Source organism: Abramis brama, assembly GCF_963993115.1.
Source record: "Abramis brama genome assembly, chromosome: 14".
Lineage (NCBI taxonomy): Eukaryota > Metazoa > Chordata > Actinopteri > Cypriniformes > Leuciscidae > Abramis > Abramis brama.
In genome coordinates, this window is record NC_139976.1 from 15,788,718 (window position 1) to 15,813,824 (window position 25,107).

The window sequence follows — 25,107 nt, forward strand, 5'->3', positions numbered from 1 at the left end:
AGTGTTAAATTAGTGTTTTTAAAAATTAACTAGTAGATGGTAAAGTTAAATTAAATGTACACATATGGTAAAAGAACAAACAATTAAATATAAAGTAAACGAACAAATATCAACTGATACCAATAACTGAATAAGTGCCTTAATGTCCTCCAAACTGTATATAACTGTATATAATCTTTTAAACTTATTCAAGTCGGATTTAATTGTATTTAAACTTGACATGGAAGAAATTATAGCATAATGACCAAATACACCCCACAAAAAAGCACAACAAAAATGTTAGTTTAGCATGTTTATTACAATACATACATTTCACATTTGACCTTCCGACCCCAGGTGACCCTGCCCTGACCCTGGTATAACAGGGTTGGTGATGTCCAGTCCTTGGCTGACCCTCAGTTTCCTGTTTTCCAGTAGCACCCCCCTCCCTCCCCCCATCCCATCCCATCCCCATTCCATCCAATCAGGGTGCAAAGGAAAATGTGTGGTAATAATTTATGAATACAACATATCTGATAGACTAGTAATCACTGCAACTTTAATAAAACTTTAACTTCATTATTACTTAGCAACTGTACATAGGAATGAACTCTAGTTTTTAACGCAAGTCGCCACTGCATCTCACATTCATTTTTTTCCTTTTTCTTTTTTTAAAGTACAGTTTTTTTTTAAACAAAACAAGGGTGTACAGAAAAGAAATCAAAAGAAAAACCTGGAAAGATTAAGAGAAAAGAAAAGGGGATTCTGGGTGACAACCAGTCTTCATCTCCTGCCAAGGGAGGTGAGGGAGGGGAACGACATGGGTTGAGCAGCAGGAATGATTCTTTTTCTCCTTTCGTTCTTGCTCACATTCACTCCATCACTTAAGCAGGCACTGGTGTTGACCATGGGCGTATCGCTGGGCCATTAGGGGTAGGTAGGAGACCACTGAACCATTGTGGACAAACGATGTAAACCCCCTCAAAAGGCATGGGGTGAGGGAATGAAACCATTATAGTGCAACCAGAGAAAGAAAGAAACTAACCAAATAACCATGTAGCATTACTACCATTTTTTCTATGTAGCGAAAGAGAAATGAACCGGTGGATACGTGTGCAGAGTCGTGAGAAGACAAAGAGTGCGCGTCATCGTCCTCGTTAAATGTCCCGGTCGACTAGTCCACCTTTTCCATGCAGGTCTGGTACATGCTCAAGGCAAATGGTTCCCCGATCGTATAACTGAAGAGCATTTGTTTTGTTTTTTAATCATGTCATTTAAAAATCTGCAGTCAAGAGTTCTACATATGGTGACAATGAGGGCACTTGAGATCCCAGTCTGCCTCGGTGCTGATTAGGTTAACGTTTGGATGTCAAAAGCTTTGATAGGCATGGCTTCATCTACAAAATATATTTACAACATGGAAATAACATCTACAAATAATCTACATGTACAGGGACGGGGCGAGGGCAGCTCCTCTGAAAACCTCTCCGCACCCCTCTCCCCTCCCCCCCTCAGTCCACGCAAGACCTTGCTGCAGTTTGTTTAATGTAAGACTGGGCCCAGAGCAGAACGCAACAGAACTTTGGTTCTCCAGGGTTCCGCGCGCATGAAATGGGTTTTGCCCGCCCATTCACCTACCCCCTTCTCTCCTCCTGTTACAAGACCACATCGCAAGCCCAGAGTTCCTCAAACCATGAAGGAATTTTGATTCTTCAACTTTTCAAGTTCTTTAATTTGTTGTCTCAAAAACAGTATCCTGTAGAGAAAGAGAACCAAGTTAGTGCATGTGAGCAATAATGGGCGTCGCGTGAACGTGCAATGCCATACGAGAAAGAGAAACGCACCTCTGCTCGCGCAATGTGGCCTGGATCTCGCACACTCGCACCAGTGAGCGCAGGTTCTTCAGCTCTGTGCAGTTCTCTGACATGTAGATGCTGCCCAAGGTGTGAGCCTCTTCACGTAACCGCGAGGCCTGGGCAGGAGAGCCGCATGCGAATAGTTAGGATTGCAACAAAAATATCAACATTTTTGGATCATGTTGTGTGTCATTTTTCAATGAGACAGAATATATAGTGCCAACTAAACTACGGTTTCTTCATTTTCTTTCCTTTATTTTCAATTTTTTAGTGAGTGTTGTCTACTACAATTGAAAAATCAGGGGTCGTTAGGATATTTTACGACGTTCGTCTGTTATAGGACAACTTAGTTTGAATAAAATTTATATTTGTGTAGTGTTCAATGTTGTTATCAATAGAGATACGTGAATGGGGTATTAGTTCATCCGCAACCGCATCACAAAACTCATCATCCGCACCAACGTTTTTTGACCAGATTTCAAAGCCGCACCCGCCCGCCATCCGCTGATTGTTTTGCGGTCTATGGACAATGCAATGCTCTGCTGATGTGAGCTGCAAGAAAGCCCTCGTCTGTTCTAGAAAGGATGCAGCAAAGATATTTAATGCTAATGTATGAGGCATAGGCCTACGCTGAGTTTCATTCATTTACGATGAGATGCGCTCTAGTTCAGCTTCACAATGCAATGCAAGTGAACGCGGCGCATCAGAGCCTCGATGTCACGGTTATTATATTGTCTCCTATATACTTTTTATTTCTTAAATACATGCAATTGGTTGATGAAACATTTATTAAAATTAAGATACAATTTGTACAAAACGAAATTCGCTTTAAAGAAAGGCTTTCTACAAAGCAAAACTTAATGAAGTGGTAAAAATCATGTCTGACGATTTACAAAACAAAATTTCATGAAGTGGTAAAAACCATGTCTCCCGACTGCAAATGTTCATTGCTAATGTTTATTATTGCAAATGTTTTTCATTTGTTTAATAAATCTCATAATGATGGCACATCACTATATCATAGCTTTTATCTCAAATGATTGGCGGTCGGTCAAGGGGTATTTGGCAAAGAATCAATACAGTTGGAAACGACGTAGACCATTAATAACACAGACTGTTAACAATTGTTTTTAATTAGTATTTAAACATTCTCTAACAAATAAGGTTGACAGATTCACGTTCCCATACCTGTTTCTCCACGTGCTCCGCGGGCCACCCCTGCACGTGTTTGATGAGGTTCTCATTGAAGTGCGCGGCCAGCGTGGGTGTGAAGGTACATGTTGCTCTGCCTGAGGCTGCGCCAGCAGGTACTGAACCCGGGGGCATCGCTCCGCTGACTACACCTGGTCCCTGACCTCCACCGCTGCCGCCATTATTACTGCTGCTGTTACTGCCCATGTGGTTTGAAGCCGGAGACGGACTTCTCTGACTGCTGCAAATCACAAACAGTGGATGGGTCAATGTCTTTCTACATTTTTATGAAAAGCAAAACTACTTTGTCTGCACCAACTCTTTACAAATACATTAATTTTAAATGTGATCCTAGAACACCAAAAGCAGCAATACCACAAACAGCCAGAAGATGGCAGTCGAACACCACAAAAGCCACTTTAAGCTACAAATATGACATGCAGTGGGCAGTTAATACCCATACGCCTTCAATAAACTTCAACAAATTTCTGATGGATCGGTTTAATCACTTCCAAACGTCTCATGTCACCTCTGTCTCTGCAGCGTCCGTGGAGAATTGCCGTTGTCGTGATGTTTGTCTGTGGGGAGGGACTGCTGGGACGACGGTGGAGGGAGAGAACTGGACTTATTTGTCATAATGTTCATCTGAGAAAGAGAGAGAGTGCATTACAAAGCCATAGTTTCATTTGACATCTGTCATCCTATTTGACCGCTGTATACCTTGGTCTGTGAGGAGACCGGCGTGGTGCTGAGGGGCGGTTTGAGGGAGGCTGAGTTGGTCTGTGGCGTGCTGATTCTGGGAGACACGTACGACCGAGGAGAGGAAGCGTCTGATGTCAGAGACATCGGAGACTGGCTGGACTGCTGGGCTACTCCATATGACGAAAAGAGAGAGGAGAAAGATAAGGTGAAGAGATATAGTGCCATAAGTAATCACAACAGGCATGTCATTAGCAACAAATGCAGTTCTGGCTCCGATTCCAATCTAGTTTTACACACTGCAGTGTTCTAATATAATATATATATATATATATATATATATATATATATATATATATATATAAAATAATAAAAATGTCAAAAGCACAGTTACAGAATGTTAAACTTTTTATTAAAAACAAACTATAAAAGTATATAAATAATACTAAAATAACACTGGCACACTGAAATTTCATTAGTATTTTTATTTTATTTATTGGTGCTTCTGTTGCAATTTATTTGTTCTTGTTTGTCTTTTTTTGTAAATTCAATTCAAGGTTAAAATCAAGCTTCCTTGTGCCGAGTTAACTCATGAGCAACAAAATTACCCCACTGTAAAATCACGAACAGAGTGAGCAAACAATTTAGGTGAGATAATGTCATTTAAAAAAAATCCCATAAGAGTCACTCAAAGAGGAAATTCAGGTCGACTAGTCAAGCGTTCTACTCAAATTCAGCAAACTGAAATCCCTTTGTACAATCAACTGTTGTAAACAACAACTAAATATACTTTCCCAGTGAACTCCTCATATAAATTTCACAATAACAAATGAACATTTTGTGGACAAGGGGTTCTCAGTAATAGTCATCAATATCACTAGAAGAACCGAAAGTGGTGAATCTTACTTTATTTTTAATGAAATGTGCTACACTATCTGAGGTTATTTACAGGCTAACAAGCAAAATTTGACCTATAGTTTCTTTGAATAAAACACTAAACAAAAACGTGACAGCCTTTATAAATGCATTGTGATTTTGAGCATTCATGCACATTAGTGTACTTTTCAAAATTGCTTTCTATTTAAGTTCTGTGTGATTTTTTTTTTAAGCCATGATGTTTAAGCAACAAAAATTGTTCATTTAATTTTTCAAAAGAAAAATATAAGTTGAAATTTACTTGTTTTGAAGCCATTATAGAGATGATGTAACTTGAACAAGAAAAGTCACTCATGTTTTTAATGTTAAAAAATAAAGCTTTAAATAAGTACCTGACTAAGAGTAGTTGACTACAAAAATCACAGAAGATACCCATAGTAAGATTTACATAGATTTTTTTTAACACTTTACAGTTTAGAGGTGAAGGGGTGGATTCTGGATAGAGTGCTGCTTCAATGTATATCTAATGAGTGATTATAATCAAGGTATTAATCAATATTTTTCCTTCTAAATATCAAATGAGTTGAATGACTTCTCTAGGCTTGTGATATAAATTACCAGTGTGATTACTGAAATGTTCTTTTCATGTATTCTTTAATGTCTGTATTTGATATCTGAATGCAGTAACAGTGCTTGCTTATTTAGCCCGCTTCCAGAAATGAAACATGGACTCGTTTTGTGTTTGAGAAAGGTCTTCAAGGTGTTAGAGCCTGGCCAAATCCAACCTGGAAGAAGCTGTGTGTTGGTGTGTGTGTGTTAGTCTTCTTGGTTACAGGTTAAGGAACCACTGGCATTATAGGAGATTGACTGACTTTTTGTTCTGGACAGGCTGCAACCCAGCAAACCAAATCTGCGACCTGGAAGGTCACGACGTGCCTAACTTCAGGGTCCGAGTGTCAGCTGCATAATCGATGGAGATATGCTTCCGTCTATCGGTTTATGTGTGGAAAATTACTGTTTATCTATTTCTTAGCCAATCAAAATCATTCAACCTGAAGCAAGGACGTAGCTTAGACCTTGGTGATGGGTATAACTGCTGTGGTCTTTGTAACTGTAAGCAGGGCGGCCTACGAACTCTTTGTGAGTCTTGAAGCTGACTTCTACTGATGAAACTGCAAACTATCTTCAGTAAAACTTTTCTTTCATTTATAATTCTGACTCTTGTCTTAATCATTTCGGGTTCTGGGTCTTTGACGGTACATCCCCTTACAGTGGACTATAGAAATACCAATACAGAAATATCAATGAAGCACAGAAACACTATGGACACTGACCCCTAGTTTCACCACAGTACGAGTTTTATCCATTGACTACATTATGAATATCTGAAAACTAATGCTAGAATAGGTCTGATCCCATTTTATATTTGATTCACACACTGCTGTGGCGATGATGATATAAAAAATGTAAGTATATCCTCGCATTACTAAAAGTAACTGACACAGTGACAAAGAAAAGACATAAGAAAAATTAGAGGCGTGCTTGACATTCAAAAGAGTTAATAAAAGAAAGAAGAATAAACTGCAAAAGAGAACGCAATTTGGTACTGGCACACTGACAGTAGCTTTCTGTGCACTTGCACCCAAATCACACAGTCAAATTGAGTTCTCTTTTGAGGATTACTGCACAAGGTCAAATACACAAAAATGTGTCAAAATGCCCATTCTGGCAAGTATTCACATAAACAATTGGTTATGATATCTATCATTACTGTGAAATAAAACTCGTATTGTGAAATAAGAGTGTGGTGATATTGCTCACCCCCATCTAACACACACAATCTATATTGCCAAATATCAGATGCTGCATGACAAATCCATACACAAAGCTACTTGTGTTAAAACCAAAAATCATTTTTGAAGCCCACGTGGCTCATTATCTGCTCAGACAGCAGCAGCCAAGCCTGTGTGTGATCCTTGTTAAGCTACCAACCCCATCTGCTAACTCAAGGAAGCTGACTCAGAACCCCACAGCTGACATGAGTCGACAACAAGCAACACAATCTCACGCCAACCACCAATCAAAACCATGAGCTCAAGTTATAAATTTCAAGATCAGGTCACAAAACAGAGCTGACCCTAAAACCATGTGATGAAGGAATTTAGTTTGGACTACATTGTAGCACAAATGAAAAACATAGCAAGTTTGAGAGTAAGAGGTAGTAGCAGCAGTGTGTGTTAGGGCTTGGCGATAAATCGATTTTATCGATTAACTTGAATGTGTAGTTTACGTCGACTTGTTAGAATGAAAATCGGTTTTCTCTTTAACATCCGCCGACGCTCCCCTCTGGGCTCCCGTAGTTCAGAACGGGCTCAGCCCTCCCCTCGCGAGATAGAGATACACAAACAACATGGCAAATGAACAAGACCGCGGAAGCACAAGCACACCCGCCAATAACATTTACAAACTGAATCCGCAGAGCTGCCAACTCTCACGAATTCACCGTGAGACTCACGCAACTGTCACTTTTTACAAGCTCTCACGCCACACACCCATTTTCTCAGGCAGAAAATCACGAGGCAAAAGAGGACACTGACACCGACAAACTAGACAGAGAAGGTCAGTGTTTTTTAACCACGGAAAGAGGTCCATAAAACAGCTGGAGAACAATGCGTCACGTAACGTTACATTTACCTCAGGGAAGCCATTTAATGACCATAGCACATTAGTTGGACTTTTTGCTAAATTGCTATAGAGAGGAGCATTTTGATAAATATGATAACTATATTACATATTTATTATATTTTTACCTACATCATTAAAATATTATAATGTTGTTATTATAAAAAATGCATTATATTTAATTTGAGATGTTATTTTTAACCTTTAATAATAATACCAGCTGACAGGGCTCTGTATGTTTACAGCATTAGGTGAGATTTTTTTTTGAGAAAAATTAACATGTATCTACTGTGCCTAATATTTATCCAAAGGAATCAATATTGAATCAAGATCAGAATCAAATCATTGAAATTGTGAAATTTGTGTCAAGCAATAATTAAAACAGTAGCATACCAAGTCATTGTGCCATGTAAACATTGTGTTGTCACTAAACTTAATAAAATTCTGTTTAGTTACCAAATGTTTTGACAATAACTATACACTTACTGTGATGCAAGTTTTTTTTTAGGCCATATCGTCCAGCCCCCTAGTGTATGTGTGTGTGTGTGTGTGTGTGTGTGTGTGTGTGTGTGTGTACCTTGGCTGGACAGCTGAGTAGCCTGGGAGAGCAGAGTTGTGATGTTGAAGGCAGACGGACCAGCAGTCAGGATCTTATGGAGCATGGACTGCAGCGAAGCCTGAGTTACTGCAGCCGTGAGAACTACAGAGAACACAGAGAGAACACAGAGAATGAAGCAAGAAAGCAAGGACAAAATGTGAAGACAGGAAGCAGTCAAAAGAACAGTACTGAAATCATTCAGAGTGCTAAAAGGTGTCTACAGTAAAAAGTAATATTGTCAAATATTACGACAATTTAAGATAACTTCTATTTTAATATATTTTTTAAATGTTATTTATTCCTGTGATGGCAAAGCTTAATTTTCAGCATAATTACACCAGTCACATGATCCTTCAGAAATAATATTCTAATATGCTGATTGGTGCTCAAGTAAAATTTCTTAAATTGTACTAAAAAAAAAAAAAGAAAAAAAAATCTTACTGACCCCAAACTTCTGACCCAGTTTATTTAACTTTCAATAGCATATACACATGTATATTTATATATATATTTTTTTGTTAGAAAATAGTGAAATTTCACTGGTATTGGTATCATGACAACCCTAGGTCAGAAATTATTTTTAAGTTTCAGTTTCAAGTGGGATGATCGAGAACTGAACACCTCTAAGCAAAGCACTTCACCACAGCTTGAACCACAGGGACTGCACTGCAACAAATTCCAATATTCATGCATTTTGAGGAAAGGATACAGCAGTCCTGGCACTGGGTCATGCCAATTTCACTGTTTAGACATGTGCAATATGCAGCGATTAGAGAGCAAACTCCAATCCAGACTATTTGGACCAAACTTCTCATTTGCCCTAGCTCTGGCTCGGAGAATCAGCGGGTAATTGAGTATCATAGTTTGCAAATGCGGCCAATGCAAGCAAGAAGCAATGACGTGCTCACAAATGGCAATTCACACAGGCCATGTTCAAGAAGCAGCAAAGCTATGATTCATCCCTGATATGTGAAGTTAAGAGAGGAAAAGCTGACGCAAACCCAGCATGCACGAGTACACAAGCAATTCTATACACCTGCTTGAGTGGTACAAGAAACCCAACAAGAATAAAGCTGCAAAACCTATACTTGCAAACACACCACATTGAAGTCATAGTGGCTAAAGCTCAAAGGTTACCGCCATCACCGCAGTACCATAAGCAAGATTTTTAACCTCAGGTTCCTTAAGTGGGACTGTCCCTTTAAAGTTTTGGATGAAAATGTCTGCTAACAGCTTCAGCGGTCCATATCCTATCCGTTGACAAATGCAGTAAACTTACCTTCATTAATCTTGGCCATGTCTACACTGGCGTTGTTCAACTGCAGGGCCGTTTGTAGAGCGGGGAGGAGCTGGCGTAAGAGGGAGGGGTCTTGGAGAAGAGTGGGCGGGGCCGGCGACTGCATCACTGGAGAAACCGGGACTGTGGAGCCAGAGGCGGCGCTGGCTGAGTTGGCCATGCTTAAGCCAGACACAGCAGCAGAGGAAGAAGAGGGTGTGAGTGAGGAAGGCTTCTCTGTGGCATTCGAAGACTCTGTTTATAGGGGAAAAAGGTTCAAAGAAATCACATAATAGAAGTTAATGATGTTCAGTAGGGATGGGAATCTTTAGGCACATGATCAGATCCAATTCTGGGAATCACAATCCAATTCGAAAACAGTTCTTGATCTAATTTTTTTTATTTATTTTTTATTTTACCAACTTTAAATATCAAATTTCAGCATTTTTTTTAAACGACTTGTATAAGTACTTTTTAAAATATTACAAACTAATAAATCAAAACAATTGCATGTAAAATTGTAATTTAAATCACATTTAAAAACATACAATTAAAAATAAATAAAGGGGAACAAAGAAATGGATTACAAGCAATAAACAAAGCTCTCAGTGTCAAAGTTTTCCAGAAAAGGGCTGTGAGGGATTTTTCTCTTTTCTCAGCATTACTGCAGTTTGATTATTACTAATAACATCATAGACACGGCAGGTCTAATGGGCCGCATTCATACTAAAGCCAAAGTCCTATTTTGACATATCAGAAGTTTTGTCCAAAGACAACTGGCTGTGTTTACATTAATTCACATCATAAAAAAATTAGCATTTGAAAGCAGACATCTGTCAGTAAGTGGGTTGCATGTGTAAAATTTATTCTGCATTTCAAACGGCATAATTGAGTATTTGGAAAGTAAAACACTGAAATTACGGAGAGTGAAACCGCACATTTTCAAGCAAACTGCTCATTTCTCACAAAGCAGTGAAGACTGTGCGAGATTGTGCTATGAATCTCACGATCGCCCTTGTATTTCACATCAACCATGAAACCTTATGCAAGTTTATGTACTTTTTCCAATGGTACGCTAAAGACAGAATACATCTATTTTTAGCGTACACAATTAGGGTTGGGAACCGAGAACCGGTTCTTATCCAGAACCGGTACTGTTTTTGAAAAAATACCGGAACCGTGTGAAATTCCTAGGTTTCGGTTCCGAAAACGGTTCTGATGGGGGAAGTGCGCTGGAAGCTTATCCTTTAATAGCGACGTCTCACCTCATATTAAAATAGTAATGAATGCACTGAAAAGCCCTCGCGCTACTCAAATACGTTTTGCGTCAGATATCAACGCATAGAGAGAGAGAGAGAGAGAATTAAAGACAGTCAGAGCTGCACGATTAATCTTTAAAAGATCTCGATTCAAACACCCACGCGATCTTATTCCTAAATAACAAAAACCTCACCCCTGAACATTCAAATCTGTTTGCGCTGTTGTTGACCCAGAGAGAGCAGTTGCCAATATGAAACGGCTTTACAATCACACAGTATCGATATTTCTGTTACAAATATTCAAATGATCACAGAAGTACTGAGATAAAAGTTTATAATTCGAGTATAAACACTGATGTCTACGGTAGCAACCAAAATATTGTAAATCACCTTTTGAAAGTCGCTGCCTTCAGATAACGAGTGTATCGATTACATCTGATGCTTCAAAACATTCATAAAGACGCAGTCCGTAACTTCTTTGTGTTCAGAATTTACAAAATGTATAGAATGAGCGAGTGCATCATGAATGCCTTTTTTTTCAAACCGTGTTTTTGTCTTATCCTGAATTACTACGTTAAGCCTGCAATAAGCGTTTATACTTGGACTATACTTTAGACTGGCGGATCTCAGCCGCTGCGGAGTAGCCCAGTGCCTGCGTGACTCGCCATAGACATAAATAGAGAGAAGTAGCTCCGGCTACAATGTTCTTCCGCAAGACGCATGCAGTTCTGTTTATTAACTGCTAGAGCGCTGATTTATCCAGTAGCCTAATGAAACAAGTAAAGTCTTTATGAATCAATCATTCAAAACGATTTTAAAAAATAATCTGTTCTACACACATCTTACATACAAGCATATTCTACCCCTTCTGAGAGGTATTCTCCACTGCTGGAAATACAATAAGCTAGGAGAGGTCCCAAATTATTCTAGAGAATGCAGACATTTTTATTTTCCTTCAGAAAAAATAATATTTTTTTGCAAAAATTGCTTAATAATATGTTGAATTTGTTGACATTACCAGTCTGTCAAACTCATTTGACAAGTATAAGAAATAAACACAAAAAGGATTGTGGATTTTTCACTTACTACAATTTTTTTATTAGTTGTTTTAATATTTTTTATTGAATGGGAACCGGAACCGGAACCGGAATCGTTTGGCGGAACCGGAATCGGAACCGGAACCGGAAAATGTCTTACGATTCCCAACCCTATACACAATAGTGATGCACAGATCGTTGTTATATCCGTGGACACTGTGGATAATCCACTGGTTGGGCAGGCCAAGGAATAAATAACATCCCAATTAATTGCGGGTGGATTTGATAAATTATTAATGGAAATATTAAAGTGTTTAAAGCTTAATTTTTCATCAGGGACTAATTTGGACTCATTAAGCTACGCAATTGCAGGGTCCACTTGTTTAAGCAGCAATGGAGGCAAAACAGATCCGAGAGAAATTTCAAGAAGGAGAATTAAACAAAACAAATAGAAGGAAAGAAAAGTAGAGTGTGGGAACATTTCAGAGAAGTACTTAACTAAGACAAATCAAGAGCTGGGTATGTGATATGTAACAGCTGTGAAGCGCTATGACAAACTAATGAAGTCTATACCTAGCCTTTGCTTAAAGTGTAAATTGCAGGTAAAATTTTTCACGAAGATAATGCAATGTGCTTATTATACATAAAGATAAGAACCGCCTACCACTGTTTTGTATGTTTTTTATACCAAAATGCTGAATATAATATGAAAAGTTGGTACTTTTTACAGTGGTTTAAAGCACTCCCTCTCCCTTCCACTAGGCTGGGCGTGACGTCATAAGAGGGACTCCAAGCCTAGAGTTACCATTAGTCTAACGGCAAGTAGGCTAACAGTTATATTGAAATAACTCAATTGTAAACATAATCGTGTGTGCTGGCTTCAAGATGACCGTGATCCTGCCTGAAATGAGAGCAAGTTATTCGCAAAACAAACGGGTTCAGGCAGCATGCGTCAAAATGCAAAGTTAAACCGAACTTTTATTTTGACGGGTTGCCGTGAAGACCTTTGAGTTTCTGTGTGTGTATGACGATAGTTTTTTTCAAATGAAACGGTAAAATGACTCAAGGGTGGCTCTGGAGATTAATTTTATCATGTCATCATATCGTGACTGGCAGGAGAGACTGAAAACAGCGCGAGCGTCACTCGTGCTTCAGTGTGTGTGTGTGTGTGTGTGTGTGTGTGTGTGTGTGTGTGTGTGTGTGTGTGTGTGTGTGGGGTAAATGACACCACGCGTCTGCGCCATTCATTCACACAGAGACAAGCAGAACATGCAAGGTTAATATTTAAATAGTCTTTTTGCAGTTTAATATACACAGACACTATATCGTGGTATATATCGGCTACAGTGCTCCTAGTAAAAAAGTTAGTCTGGAGCCCCGCGCTTAGATAAACACGGAAGCGACTGACAGCAGCTCCTATTAGTGGGTACCGAATATACCCGGTAGGCTACTACAGAAATGCTGGTACCGTCACATTTTCAGTACCGACTTGGTACCGAAGTACCGGTACTTTGACAACACTAGTTTCCCACCTCCTCAGTCTCCCAGTCGTTCTCCATAGTCAAGCCACAAACCGTAGGAATCTAGCGGAGTATGGGTTGCTACTCCCTCTTATGACGTCATCACCCAGTTACTGTTAAACATGCTACCTTTAAAGAAACCCCAATAAATGTTATTTTAACGCATTTTAAGACAGAAATGTTTAAATATATACATATTGAGCACTTTAATTTACACATTAATTGGTTGTGGCGGTTAACCTGCAATTTACACTTTAATATATGTTACCATATCATCACGCTTAATACTGTGAATTAGAATCATTGTAATGTGACAATCGGGAGCGGGTCGGGTGTGGATATCTAAATCAGAGAAAATCATAGGTTCTGGATGGTTGATTTATTTTTAACAGTGGATTCAGGTGACGTTAGAGCTGATCGCGCATCTCTAGTACACAAGTACCATCACACACACACACACAAAAAAAACTAAGCTCTCTGAAACAATTCAAAATAGTTGAAGAGAGAATCGTGATGCATTTGAGAATCATTTTTTCTCCCACCCTTAACGCTTAGCGGCTGCACAGTGGAAAAAAACAAACCCTCTAAACTTTCTAAATTAGACCGTGGTTGTGTGGCCTTCATAAAATCTCAATCTGACACCAAGCAGATCAACAAAATTAACCCTGAAACAGCTTATTGAAAGTTTCTCAGTAGCTATTTCAGGTTTTGCCTAAGGATACTCAAAACATCAACAGTCAAGATGTCACCTGAAAACATCTTATAGACAGTTGATTCAAAAACTGAATTTTCATTGTTTAATAACTGCTGCATATGTCAGGATCTAAAAATAGCCCACGATTCCCAATGCTGGAAACATGGCGATACGCTACTGAACATTTCTTAACAGGTGCCCTCAGAACAAGCGCTCTGAGCTGCTTAAAAAACAATTAAGAGACAGCGCACAGCTTCTCATCATAAAAAACACAGCAAGCTTTGGACAAAGATATAAAAATCATTACAGGCAAATCTGCCTGTTAGGCTTGCTGCGGTAGTCTGTGTTCAGCCGCAACAGCGGTATAATCACTTGCCCACCGCGGCACCGCGGTTTTGCTTTTTTATAGTAATAAAAATTTAGTTCAGTTAGAGAACAGACTCTGCAATTAAATTCAATGCAGCATGAGCCGAACAAGAGTCGTAACAGCAGTCAGATTTCCCCTCACTCTTGACTGACAAGACGACGGGGGAAGATTTGGTTTCAATGCAAAATATAAAAGCACCTTTTTAAGCAAGTTTGTCATTGTACTGTTTTTTTGTTGTTGTTGTTGTTGTTGTTGTGTTTTTCATTAAGAATAATAATGAACCCACCATTTGAGCAATTGCCAGACCCGAATTTGCCCTAATTGTTTGTTTTATTTCTTTTTACAAAGACTAATTTCAAAATACTGTCAAGTTAATGTTACATTTAGGGATGTCACTAACGATTATTTCGGTAATCGGTCAATTATTCGCCAAAAACTAAGCTCAGAATTGATTGGAGAGAGAATTGCGATGCATGCCGAAAATCACAGAATCGATCCACGAATCGCTAAGCAACAAATTCAGTTTGATTCATAGATTAAGTAGGCCATTTCAAATAGATCGCTTCGTTTTTTGACGTTCTTATGGGGGTTTGTTAGACTAGTCGGTTACAAAATTTCCATTTAAACGTTAATGAAATTAGTTGTGGGGTAAATCCTTAAGTACTAGTAAAATCTCTTCTTAAGGCACTTTTCCCTGTTCACAATGCTATGTCCATTAAATGTTAAGCGATTACAATTCCTGACAAATGAATTACTTTCCAATCATTTGCCTCATTTGATAAGGACTTAAATTAAATCAAATTCAGTATGATTCATTAATGAATCATTTAGAATAATGTGTGTTCTGGCTTGGCTGACTCATTAGGGAAAAAAAAGATGATTCATACAAAATCGAAGATTGCTACGCTTGCAAGCAATTTTACTCTACCCAAGAGCAATATCTAATTGAAGAAATACTTTAGAACAGAGCACAACAAAAATTTATTATTCATTACAGAAATTTCCATGACTCAAGTCAAGGAAGTTAACATCCTTTCCAGGCCTGGAAAACTATTTTAAAATTCCCTGATATTCTCAGGTTTCCCATGACAGTGGAAACTCTGTGCCTTAAACCTACTGCTTAGCACCTGCTACTTTCCAGCTGCTTTGATGTAGCCAAGAACTGAAAACTAAACTCAAAGAGAAGTACTTCCACGATTACTGGCAAATAAGAAAAAAAGCAGCATGTAGCACAGGAGTGTTTAAAGAGCATTATCACGTCAGGCTGCAATAGGGATGCACGATACTATTTTTTCAGAACCGACACCAAAAATTCTGAGTATCGACCGATACCAATACCAGTGCAGTTTTTTTTTTTATTAAGTTGAATTTCTATAACTCTGTGTGTTGAACTGATAATCACTCTTTTGTGTGTTCAACAATCTACTTAATACAGACAACTTCAATATAAAGAAAAACAACAAATCAAAAAAATATGATCATAATCTATGATCTATATCTATAATCTATCAGTGGATAATTCAGCAGTAAAACTGACTCTAGAAAAATCACGAGTGCACAATTTGATAAAATTTGAAAATTTAGTGAAAAAAAAAAACATTTAGTGGGGAACAAAGAGACAATAATTGTAGTACTAAATCTAGTAAAACGTTACACATTGCTCGTTGTATTGTTGTACATGAAAATACATTCATGAAAAACAAGATAAAAAAAATCAAAAAGGTAATTTTTTTTTTTTGCTATAAATACTATAAGATTAAGACATTTTTTAAACATATAGCGCAGCTGTTTAATGAGGCAGCAACATATGATAGATAGGACAGAACAAGATAGGCCATTAATAATCTTTCATTGCACAAAAGTATTATGATTTGAAAGGCTCCAATACAGTGCGGCAGAAAGCGCGCATGCACATCCAGAGCACAGAATGATGCGCTTGAAGCAACATGGAGTCACAGCGCTAGAGTTGGGCCGATAGACGATGCCACCGTCCATCGCGATGGCTGATAGACATCACGATGTTGAGCCGGCAAGCGCTGAAAGCACAGTTTGAATCTGACAGTTATGTCACGTCACTGTATATTTGCTCCTTAGTGGTCAGCTGCTGCAATGTGCCAAAATCGAAATTGCTGATGAGATATAGAGGGAAATATCTAGTGGAAAATTAGAATGTTACGTTACCCCCGACCCCCATCGTCCATCGCGATGTTTCACTGTAGACATCGTCTGATGCCAAATTTGTAGACATCGCCCAACCCTACACAGCGCGTCGAGTCCGCATTGAAAAGTTCAAAGCACAAAGGAAAGACATATTGATGCGTAGTGTATTATACAGCATCTATCTATGCAATAGATTATTCAGCATTTTCTTTTAACAGTTTTAAATTTCAGTAACTGCATGCGTGAAGAACAATTATAGTGCTCTCTACTCCAGTGTTGTGATCTAACAGACACTCGGTAGAAAGTAACATGATTAAGGTACAGCAATACAGTCCAGCAAGATAAAGTCATTTTATGCGAAACCGTTAGACCGTTATCTACAGATCAAGTATGATGATAGTAACACTGAATCATCTTGGAGAGAGTTTCATCGTGTTGACTGTCGTAACTGAACGCGACACGCTGTTTGAATGCTGAATGGAGAATGACTGACAGCCGCAGTGGAGGGAAGAGTTTACGTGAACTTGAATTTAACAAATTAAATATTCATTTCTACCTCACATTATACTATAGAATGGCTTCTGAACACTTATAATATAGTGCACGAAAACTTTATGGTGCTTTATAATGTTTGTGTGCCTTTTGTGGGGCTTAACAATAACACAAAATAGTATACGAACAATAACGGATTTGGATCTGCCTCGTCTGACCGATACCCGATCCGTCAAAGAATGGCAGTATCGGAGCCGATAGAGATACTGAGTATCGGATTGGCGCATCCCTAATGCTGCATAAGGCAAAGACTTGCTGCTGCCTCCTACCAGCATGGACAAGGAGACCCTGACACTGCTTACGTGGGTGGTGCGGATAAGCAGAAGTTAGAGACATAAAAACATTGCAAAATCTCTGAATGTTGTCATTCTATAAATACAAAACCAATCTGTGATCGTTTGTGGAAAAAAAGGAAAAGAGTATCTCAGTAATGACTCTGCAACAAATTGCAAATTACAAATTATATATTTAACCTTCACACCACAAATGTATCCATCATCTGCTACCTACATAGTGTATCCTCTCTATCTCTCTGTACGTCTACCCAACGAAACATATGAAAAGAAACAAAACTAGGGATGCGCCAATCCGATACTCCGTATCGGCTCAGATACCGCCATTCTTTGCCGGATCGGGTATCGGTCAGACGAGACCAGACCAAATCCGATATTGTGCGTATACTATTCGGTGTTATTGTTAAACCTCACAAAAGGCACAAAAACATAAAGCACCATACATTTTTTGTGCACTATATTATATGTGTTCTAAAGCCATTCCATATGTTAATGTGACAGAAATGAATATCGAAGTTGTTAAATTCATGTTCACGTAAACTCTTCCCTGCACTGTGCTGTCAGTCATTCTCCATTCAGCATTCAAACAGCATGTCACGTTCGGTTATGACAGTCAACATGATGAAACTCTCTCAAAGATGATTCAATGTTCCTATTATTATACTTGATCTGTAGATAAAGGTCTATGGTTTCAAATAATATGACTTTGGCCTCGTTTACACTGCAGGTCTTGATGCCCAATTCTGATTTGTTACCTTTATCTGATTTTTTTGACCGTCTGTTTACACGTTCTTTCAACTGTGACCCATATCCGATTCATGTGTTTACACTTGCCATACTATCTGAAACATCGCGCATGCTTAAAGGGTTAAATTATCTTGCACAGATGGGCGGGCGCGAAATATGCTTGATGCTAGCTCTGCGATATATGCGAAGTTCGCCAAACATCACCATGATTTTGAGGCGAAGGAGGACGAAAAGTGCCATCATTGCGCATATGCTTCAGTTATTGTGTATGAGAGAGATCTCAGGACTGGTGGGAGCATATTGGCTTTAAATATTGACTTTAACGAGGAGCAGTGGGTCCAAAATTTTGTTGTGTACGTGTCAACGTTTGTTCACATTCCTCTCCTACAACGACACAACGTTTCGTCGGGTCATCCGTCCCTTTGCAGATGCACGTCGGGGTTTCTCTCGTCATTAAACCGCGGAGACGTTGCCTAATGCCTCAGAAAATCCGATCTGCCTGTTTACATGACAGTCGCATTGGCACATATCCGAATGCATGCGTTTTTTTCCTGTTTACACTGTCATAGAACACACAAAAAATCGGAATTGGGTCACATTTCACTGACAGTGTAAACGAGGCCTTTATCTTGCTGGAGTTTATTGCTGTTCATGTAACTTTCTCCCAGGTGTCTTTCAGATCACAACACTGGAGTAGAGAGCACTGTGAATAGTTCTTCATGCACACAGTAACTGAAATTTAAAACTGTTAAAAGAAAAGGCTCAAACTATTGCATTGATATACTACGCATCAATATCTCTTCCCTTTTTGCTTTTAACTTTAAGTAAATTAAACATTTTCAATTAAATCAGGATGATCCCGTGGCAAGTGGCTTTGCATCTTTGTGGTATTATCCGAGCACTTTACTTTTACCAGGTAGTTCTTGCATATAGTGTTGATTTTGTTTGTCCCATCAATGGTATAAAAGCCAAAGTGAGTCCAGATTTTGGACTTAAACGTGGCTGGGGCATCTATTATTTTACTCACACTGCTGTCCGCCATCCCGTTAAAAAACTATTTTTCTTGGGCTATTTAGCTAATGTTCATGTTTCCCAGATTCATGTGATGAGCCATTAAGAAGCGACACTGGGAGCAGGGGAATCTATTTAGAGCACCTTAGTTTATCAATATTTGGCACCAGAAAAAACTGAGACAGACTTAAAACCAGAAGAACTGTGACAACATCACCAAAACACTAGAAACCTACCTGCAAAGCTACAGTACTGTGAAGTGTTAGGCATAAAAATGCTGTAATGTGAGGATGCTTTCAAAAATAATGTCAAAGAGATTTTATTTATCAATGAACTTCTATTACCCAAATCAAATCACTATTTCTTCAAGCGTTTGAGACGTTGCCGCAGTTCTTCTGGATTTAGTCTGTCTCAGTTTTTTCTGTTTCTTGATGTGATCACAGGGCATTGAGACTCGAGGATTGTGAGATCAGATCTCTGTGTGCATCAAAATATATAAATAACTGGCTTAAACCCATTTTTTTGTGAAAATACTAACGTGCCTAAAACTTGCACAGTACTGTATAATCATTCCCTTCTGAAACGCTAGGATTTGAAATCACCCCATTCGTGGCATCACAATTTCTCTCTACATGACCCTTAACGTGCATGTATTATCAAGGTGTGCTCTTAAAAAAAACTTAGCCTGTCCAATCACAAATGTGAAATAAACTGTAGAGTAAGATCGTCCGATGTTATTCTGTTCCTGAATGTAAACAAATTGCATGGTTGAAGTTTATTTTAATTATGTGCCTGACCGATTGAAAGAATGTTTCTATTTGTTTGTATCATTTTACAACAGATTCTTAATTGTCAAAATGTTGCAGTTTTTTCTAAAAAATCTTGTACTGAAAACTACAGCATTGCCAAGAATTTTGACCTCAGAGGAAAATTATGTGGTTGCATTTGTTCATTTTAATCAAACTCGGGCTCAAACACATACAGCACTATTACAACTCGAGCAGAAAACCACAAATCACACATGCTGTGGGGAAGAGCATGGACACAGTATGAGTAAACCAAGTTCATCAATCACAGCAGTGGCCATTTACTTTAACGTCCATTGAAATTTTGACACCGTTTCCAATTAGTTTTTTCAAAAAAAACTTTGCTCAAGAAACATATGCATTTTATGACCCCTTTAAGAACACAGTTTGAAGCCTAAACAACCGATTCTGGCCTTTGATTCAGAACACAAAGTTTTTCCATGATGACATTCCTGGTTATAGAGATGCTGCATCACTTTTGAGATTACCCCAATAAACTGGACTGCACTCACTTAAACAACCTTTACAGACACATTACACAGCTGAATGATGTGGGTTTTCAGACTTACTAGAGATGGAGAAGCTGGCGGGAGTAGCCTGCATGGCTTCACGCCTGTAGTCCCTGTCTTTAGGGAAACTGTTGACCACTGCAGCCGTCTTGGTTGCCTCCTTCTGCCTGTGCTCTCTGAAACAGGAAGACATTCACAAATGATACAAAACCAATATCGCGATATGGCTTAGCGTGATTATCAAACCCCAAAGGCTGTGATTTAATTACATATGTGCTAATATATATTGTTTCAAAGTGAAGCACAGCACTGTGTACTTTAACACATGACCAGCGTCTAGTTTTCAGTGTCTCAGAGCATCTCTGTGTGTGCAGTGAGTCTGAGGTCACTTAAAATGCATTTTGAAAAACAACATGATCTTTCCAAAATTGTAATGCGAAGTACTTATAAACCGGCTGTTGTCAACAAAAGAAGCTTTAAGGGCTCCTTGCGGTTTTCTGGCAAACTAAAAGTTTGATGTTTTTTATAAAATGAAGAAATTAAGTCTGATTTCCCCGCCAAATCATGCAGAACCTAGTGCACATGGATGGTTCTATACAACAGAAGCAGTTGCAGCCCTGAGCTTATTTTTGCTGCATACTGGGTTGTGGGGTATTTTGACAATTTATCATCACAATCTTTTGCAAAACATTTTATGAAGCATCGCCAATTAATGAAGGTCATAAACGATCTCTGTGAAAGCTCAGTCGCGCTGTCAGTTTGAAAGCTCAATGCGTGATGCTGTTGCCATTACACCACTTCTTTGCTGATGTGCTGCAGATGCAAGATATGTGAAACAAGCCTAAGTCTAGGGCTGGGCGATTAACGATATCATATCGAGATCCGTCGATAACGATGTTAGGCTCTAGGGATGTCCCGATACCACTTTTTCACTTCCGATACCGATGCCGCAGCTTTGGCTATTTGCCGATACCGATATCAATCCGATATTTTTATTTTATTCTTGAACTAATACTAATAATAATAAAATATAATGGAAGCACTTTGCTCAATTAGCCACATAAAAACATCTCACTCAAATGGAGAACAAATACTTCTCCAGTATATAGTCCACAACAACAGTTGATAATGAAAGACTGCCAGCCTTTATTCAAAAGACCTTGAGATATGTTTGGTAACCTGAATGAATTTAAAATTAATTTGCTATATTTCAGATCAATATATTTGTTTCCTTAAAATTTTAATTAACTTTAACTTTATTCTCATCTGAATTATAAATAACTTATTTCTGTATAAAATAATACTACTTTTAAAAACACATTTGATTTTCTTTTTTATTCAATGTAGAATGTGTAACTTAAAAATAAACAGATTAGTGCTCTGTTTTAGGACAAGAAATGAAAACCAATGCAATGATGAATGTCCAAAAGATGAGATCATTTTTGCTTTTAAACAGCGTGTGTGTGTGTGTGCGTGTGTGATTTTGGTTGGGTGACAGTTACAGTTTGACAAGAGTTTACAGTTTGACAAAAGCACAATGTTGTGTTTTACACAAATATAAGTAGGCTAAACACTTTTTGCAGTTTTAATGATGTCCTGTATGAAAATGACGGAGTATGTTTTTATGTTTCCACTGTTCGATCGCGCCCGTGCCTCTCTCTCTCTGACACACACTCCAGCATTGCAATCTTGACATCGCAGCCTGTTCATTTTGCTGCGTTCACACCAAACGTGAATAGAGCGTCAAATTTGCGTCTATCGCGTCTAGTTCGATGCTTGAACAGTTTGAATCCATTCGCGCGTCCAAAGCGAATAGGACGCGCCGCGCGCGTACAATGATAAAGTGAGCGTTTGAAGCGATATAGACGCGCGTTCAGAGCTAAGGCGGGCTACAGATTAGGCAGGGCTCCAGACTGCGACCAAATGGTCGCATTTTGCGACCAAAATTTGAGAGTGTGCGACTGAATTTTACATCCAGTCGCACATGTGCGACCAGTAATTGTATTATTTTTTTCATGTTAAACTTGGAAGGGGCGCGTCAATGAATCCGGAATGTGTGGCAGGCCAATGAGTGTGAGAAGAATAGGGAATGGCCACTGTAACTGGCTAATGTGTGGAGGGGGAGGGTCCTAGAGATAATCGAGCGCGCGTAAACGTCCGTGGAAAGGAGACGGAGACAAATATCAATGTCACGGACAGACACAGTCGGATGATGATTCAGAGTCAGAGGTTTGTAAGGTGATAAAGGCCTGCCCTGAACCCACTATTTTCGGGAAGACTGACTACGAGAATTCAGCTGGTTGAGGTACTGTAAGGAGATGAACTCCATGAGCTGCGAATGTTGCAGTCGCTACCCCAGAACTGCGGGGAAAACGAAGTTTGCAGACAGTGCAGGCACTTCGCAGTTTAAACACAATACGCTAGTTAGACACATTCTCAGCCTCAAGCATAGAGTATTCCGTGACATGTTAATAAACAAAACAAAATGAAAGCGAAAAAAAACTGCGCTGCGCTACTAATTTCTGCTTCATAGACCGTTTAAGACCGTTCAAACCAATAATAGACAGCGCAGAGCTTCTCTCGCCAGTTGTGGGCCGATCTCGATCACACGAAACGGTTACATCGTGGAGATCCAGTGAAGAAATCCATTGAGTTCGCGACAGAATAACATTGCTGCGAGATCCAGTGAGAAACATTCAGATTTGACGCAGAATTCTCTGTTATAAACCATATTAGATCAAACAGCGCTGACGTGGAAACCAGGAGAAACATGTGCCATGAACGAACAAGTTATAGAAGGCTTTAGGTCCACAGATCAGCAACATTCACCATGGATTTAATGTAGTAACACTTACTGTAGGCTAACTATGGTATACTGTGGTTATAACAGTAGCCTACACATCTTTTTCCAGCACTTCAAAACTATAATATCTTATTTAAATGTTATTTTTAATGTGTTGACCAAAACATTTTTTGTTCATCCTTTAAAGATTGTCCCTATTTATAAAACTAAAAGTTTCAAGAAGTAGGAAAACTCACACTTATTTAAAAAAAAGAAAAAAGATTAAATTACTATTGTAAACATACCTGCAGAGGACACTTATTGGCTATTTTCACTCCCTAATATCTATTTTGTCACTCATTTTGCTTTTGAATTAATATTAAGACATTATGAATGATAATAATTAAAGTTAACTTTGTCTATACACCTCAAATTAATCTCAGTGCTTTGTCATCCCACAGTGCTACCAAATACTTTCTGTAGAACTTAGTGCCGCTGCCCTCAAATGTTAGTCTGGAGCCTGTGAACTTAAAATAAAACTGCACATTGTCATTTCTGTACGTTAAGGCTATTTATTATCAAAGCATTTGTCAGTAATACAGTTATTTTGGGGGAAAATGTGAATAATTGCATTGCAAGGTGATTTAAGGTGTGCCCCTAAATTTTCTGCTTGCGCTCCTAAAATTTTAAGTCAGGGGCTCCAGCGCTCCTAATAAAAAAAGTTAGTCTGGAGCCCTGTTAGGTGTCCCTAAAGAACCCGCATATGCGCGTATCTAACAGTAACGTTAGTTCCGTATTACATTAATTAATGTGCACGCGAGATTTATTTATTTTTATACCGTGTATTCTCTGTGTAAATCCATGCACCGAACGTACGTTCAGTACGAATACGTACCGTTCCACCCCTAATGGGTATCGGATCATAGGTATCGGATAATTTTTTTTCTCCCCTCCGATATCCGATCTAGCGTTTTGGGCCAGTATCGGCACGATACCGATGCCGTGGATCGGATCGGGACATCCCTATTAGGCTCTGGACATTTTTACTTGACATGGATTAATCGAACAGCCTATCACACAGCAGAAATAAACACAACAACAGACAGTCAGTGCATGTTGCTAATAAGTGATTTCTGCGTCTCTTGTGAACGAACAACGTAGTTTCACCCGATACACAAATTCACACATCTGACACTCACAGTGTTTCCAGTGTCTGCCGTCTCAATATACGAACTACATGAATTTAATCTCCAGAGCTGCTTTGAGAGTCACTTCACAAACTTTTTACAGTTTAATTTGAGAAAAACTACCGTCAAATATACACTGAAACTAAAACTGAAAGATCTTCACGACAAACCATCAAAATAAATGTTCAGTTTAACTTCAAGAAATTATGACGGAAATAAATCACTACTGTACACTAAAATGTCCTTCTTAAAGTAATAATAATAATAATAATAATAATAATAATATTGTTGTTGTTTCTAATTATCATACAACCAATATATTTTTTCACACAAACTTATTTGACACAAAATAAAAATGCAATGTTTTGTTGTAAATTAATTGTTATATTTTCATTTGATTACATTGAATCAACACTTGATTACATTTTTAAAGTTTACATGAATTTGTATTAAATAAACAGAATCTCAAAAAAATCTACTGGAAAACAAATTAGACTAAATTAAAAAGGTAGCTTACTCTGTGGAGTTTAATTGTGAACAAACAAGTTTACATTAATTCTCAAAGTCTAACATATGTGGAAAGCAAAAATATATCTAAAAAAAATATTGTGATAATATTTTGGCCACATCACCCATCCCTACCTATGACTGCATAATGCGAAAGCAAAGAGCTGCTAAAAAGCATTTTCCATATGACTGCTGGAAATCTTCTGCAGAAACATACTAGTTTAAACATTTTCTACTTGCATCGATCACCTGATGTTTCACGGGCAAGGTGCATGGATTAGAGTATTAGTGTATAATTAAGCACAATTTGTGTTTGAGGCGAGGGTTGAAAGAGTGCATGTTTAATACCTCTCCAGCCACTCTTTGGGTTTCTCCCACTGAGACACCTCTGTCCTGCAGTTGTAGTAGTACTTCTTCCCTGAAGAACTGATGTGTTCAGACCAATCATCTGCTGGCTCATACGGCTGAATAGAAGGAAAAACAACAGGTGTGAGGACTGGGAACATTGAGATTGTTTAA

The 25,107-nt window shown here is 38.5% G+C and overlaps 1 protein-coding gene across 1 annotated transcript in view; it reads right to left on the reverse strand.

Annotated features, from left to right (window-relative positions):
• Positions 1–279: 279 nt before the first annotated feature.
• Positions 280–25,107, reverse strand: part of waca (WW domain containing adaptor with coiled-coil a) — a 33,167-nt gene continuing 8,339 nt past the window's right edge. Inside the window, exons 5-13 of the mRNA XM_084134510.1 lie at positions 24,937–25,052; positions 20,173–20,288; positions 9,161–9,412; positions 7,861–7,983; positions 3,747–3,895; positions 3,556–3,671; positions 3,024–3,267; positions 1,824–1,951; positions 280–1,735 (exon numbers count right to left, since the gene is read on the reverse strand). Of these exons, the coding sequence (XP_083990636.1) occupies positions 1,666–1,735; positions 1,824–1,951; positions 3,024–3,267; positions 3,556–3,671; positions 3,747–3,895; positions 7,861–7,983; positions 9,161–9,412; positions 20,173–20,288; positions 24,937–25,052 (1,314 nt within the window). The 3' untranslated portion in view covers positions 280–1,665. The remainder of the gene's footprint in view (positions 1,736–1,823; positions 1,952–3,023; positions 3,268–3,555; positions 3,672–3,746; positions 3,896–7,860; positions 7,984–9,160; positions 9,413–20,172; positions 20,289–24,936; positions 25,053–25,107) is intronic.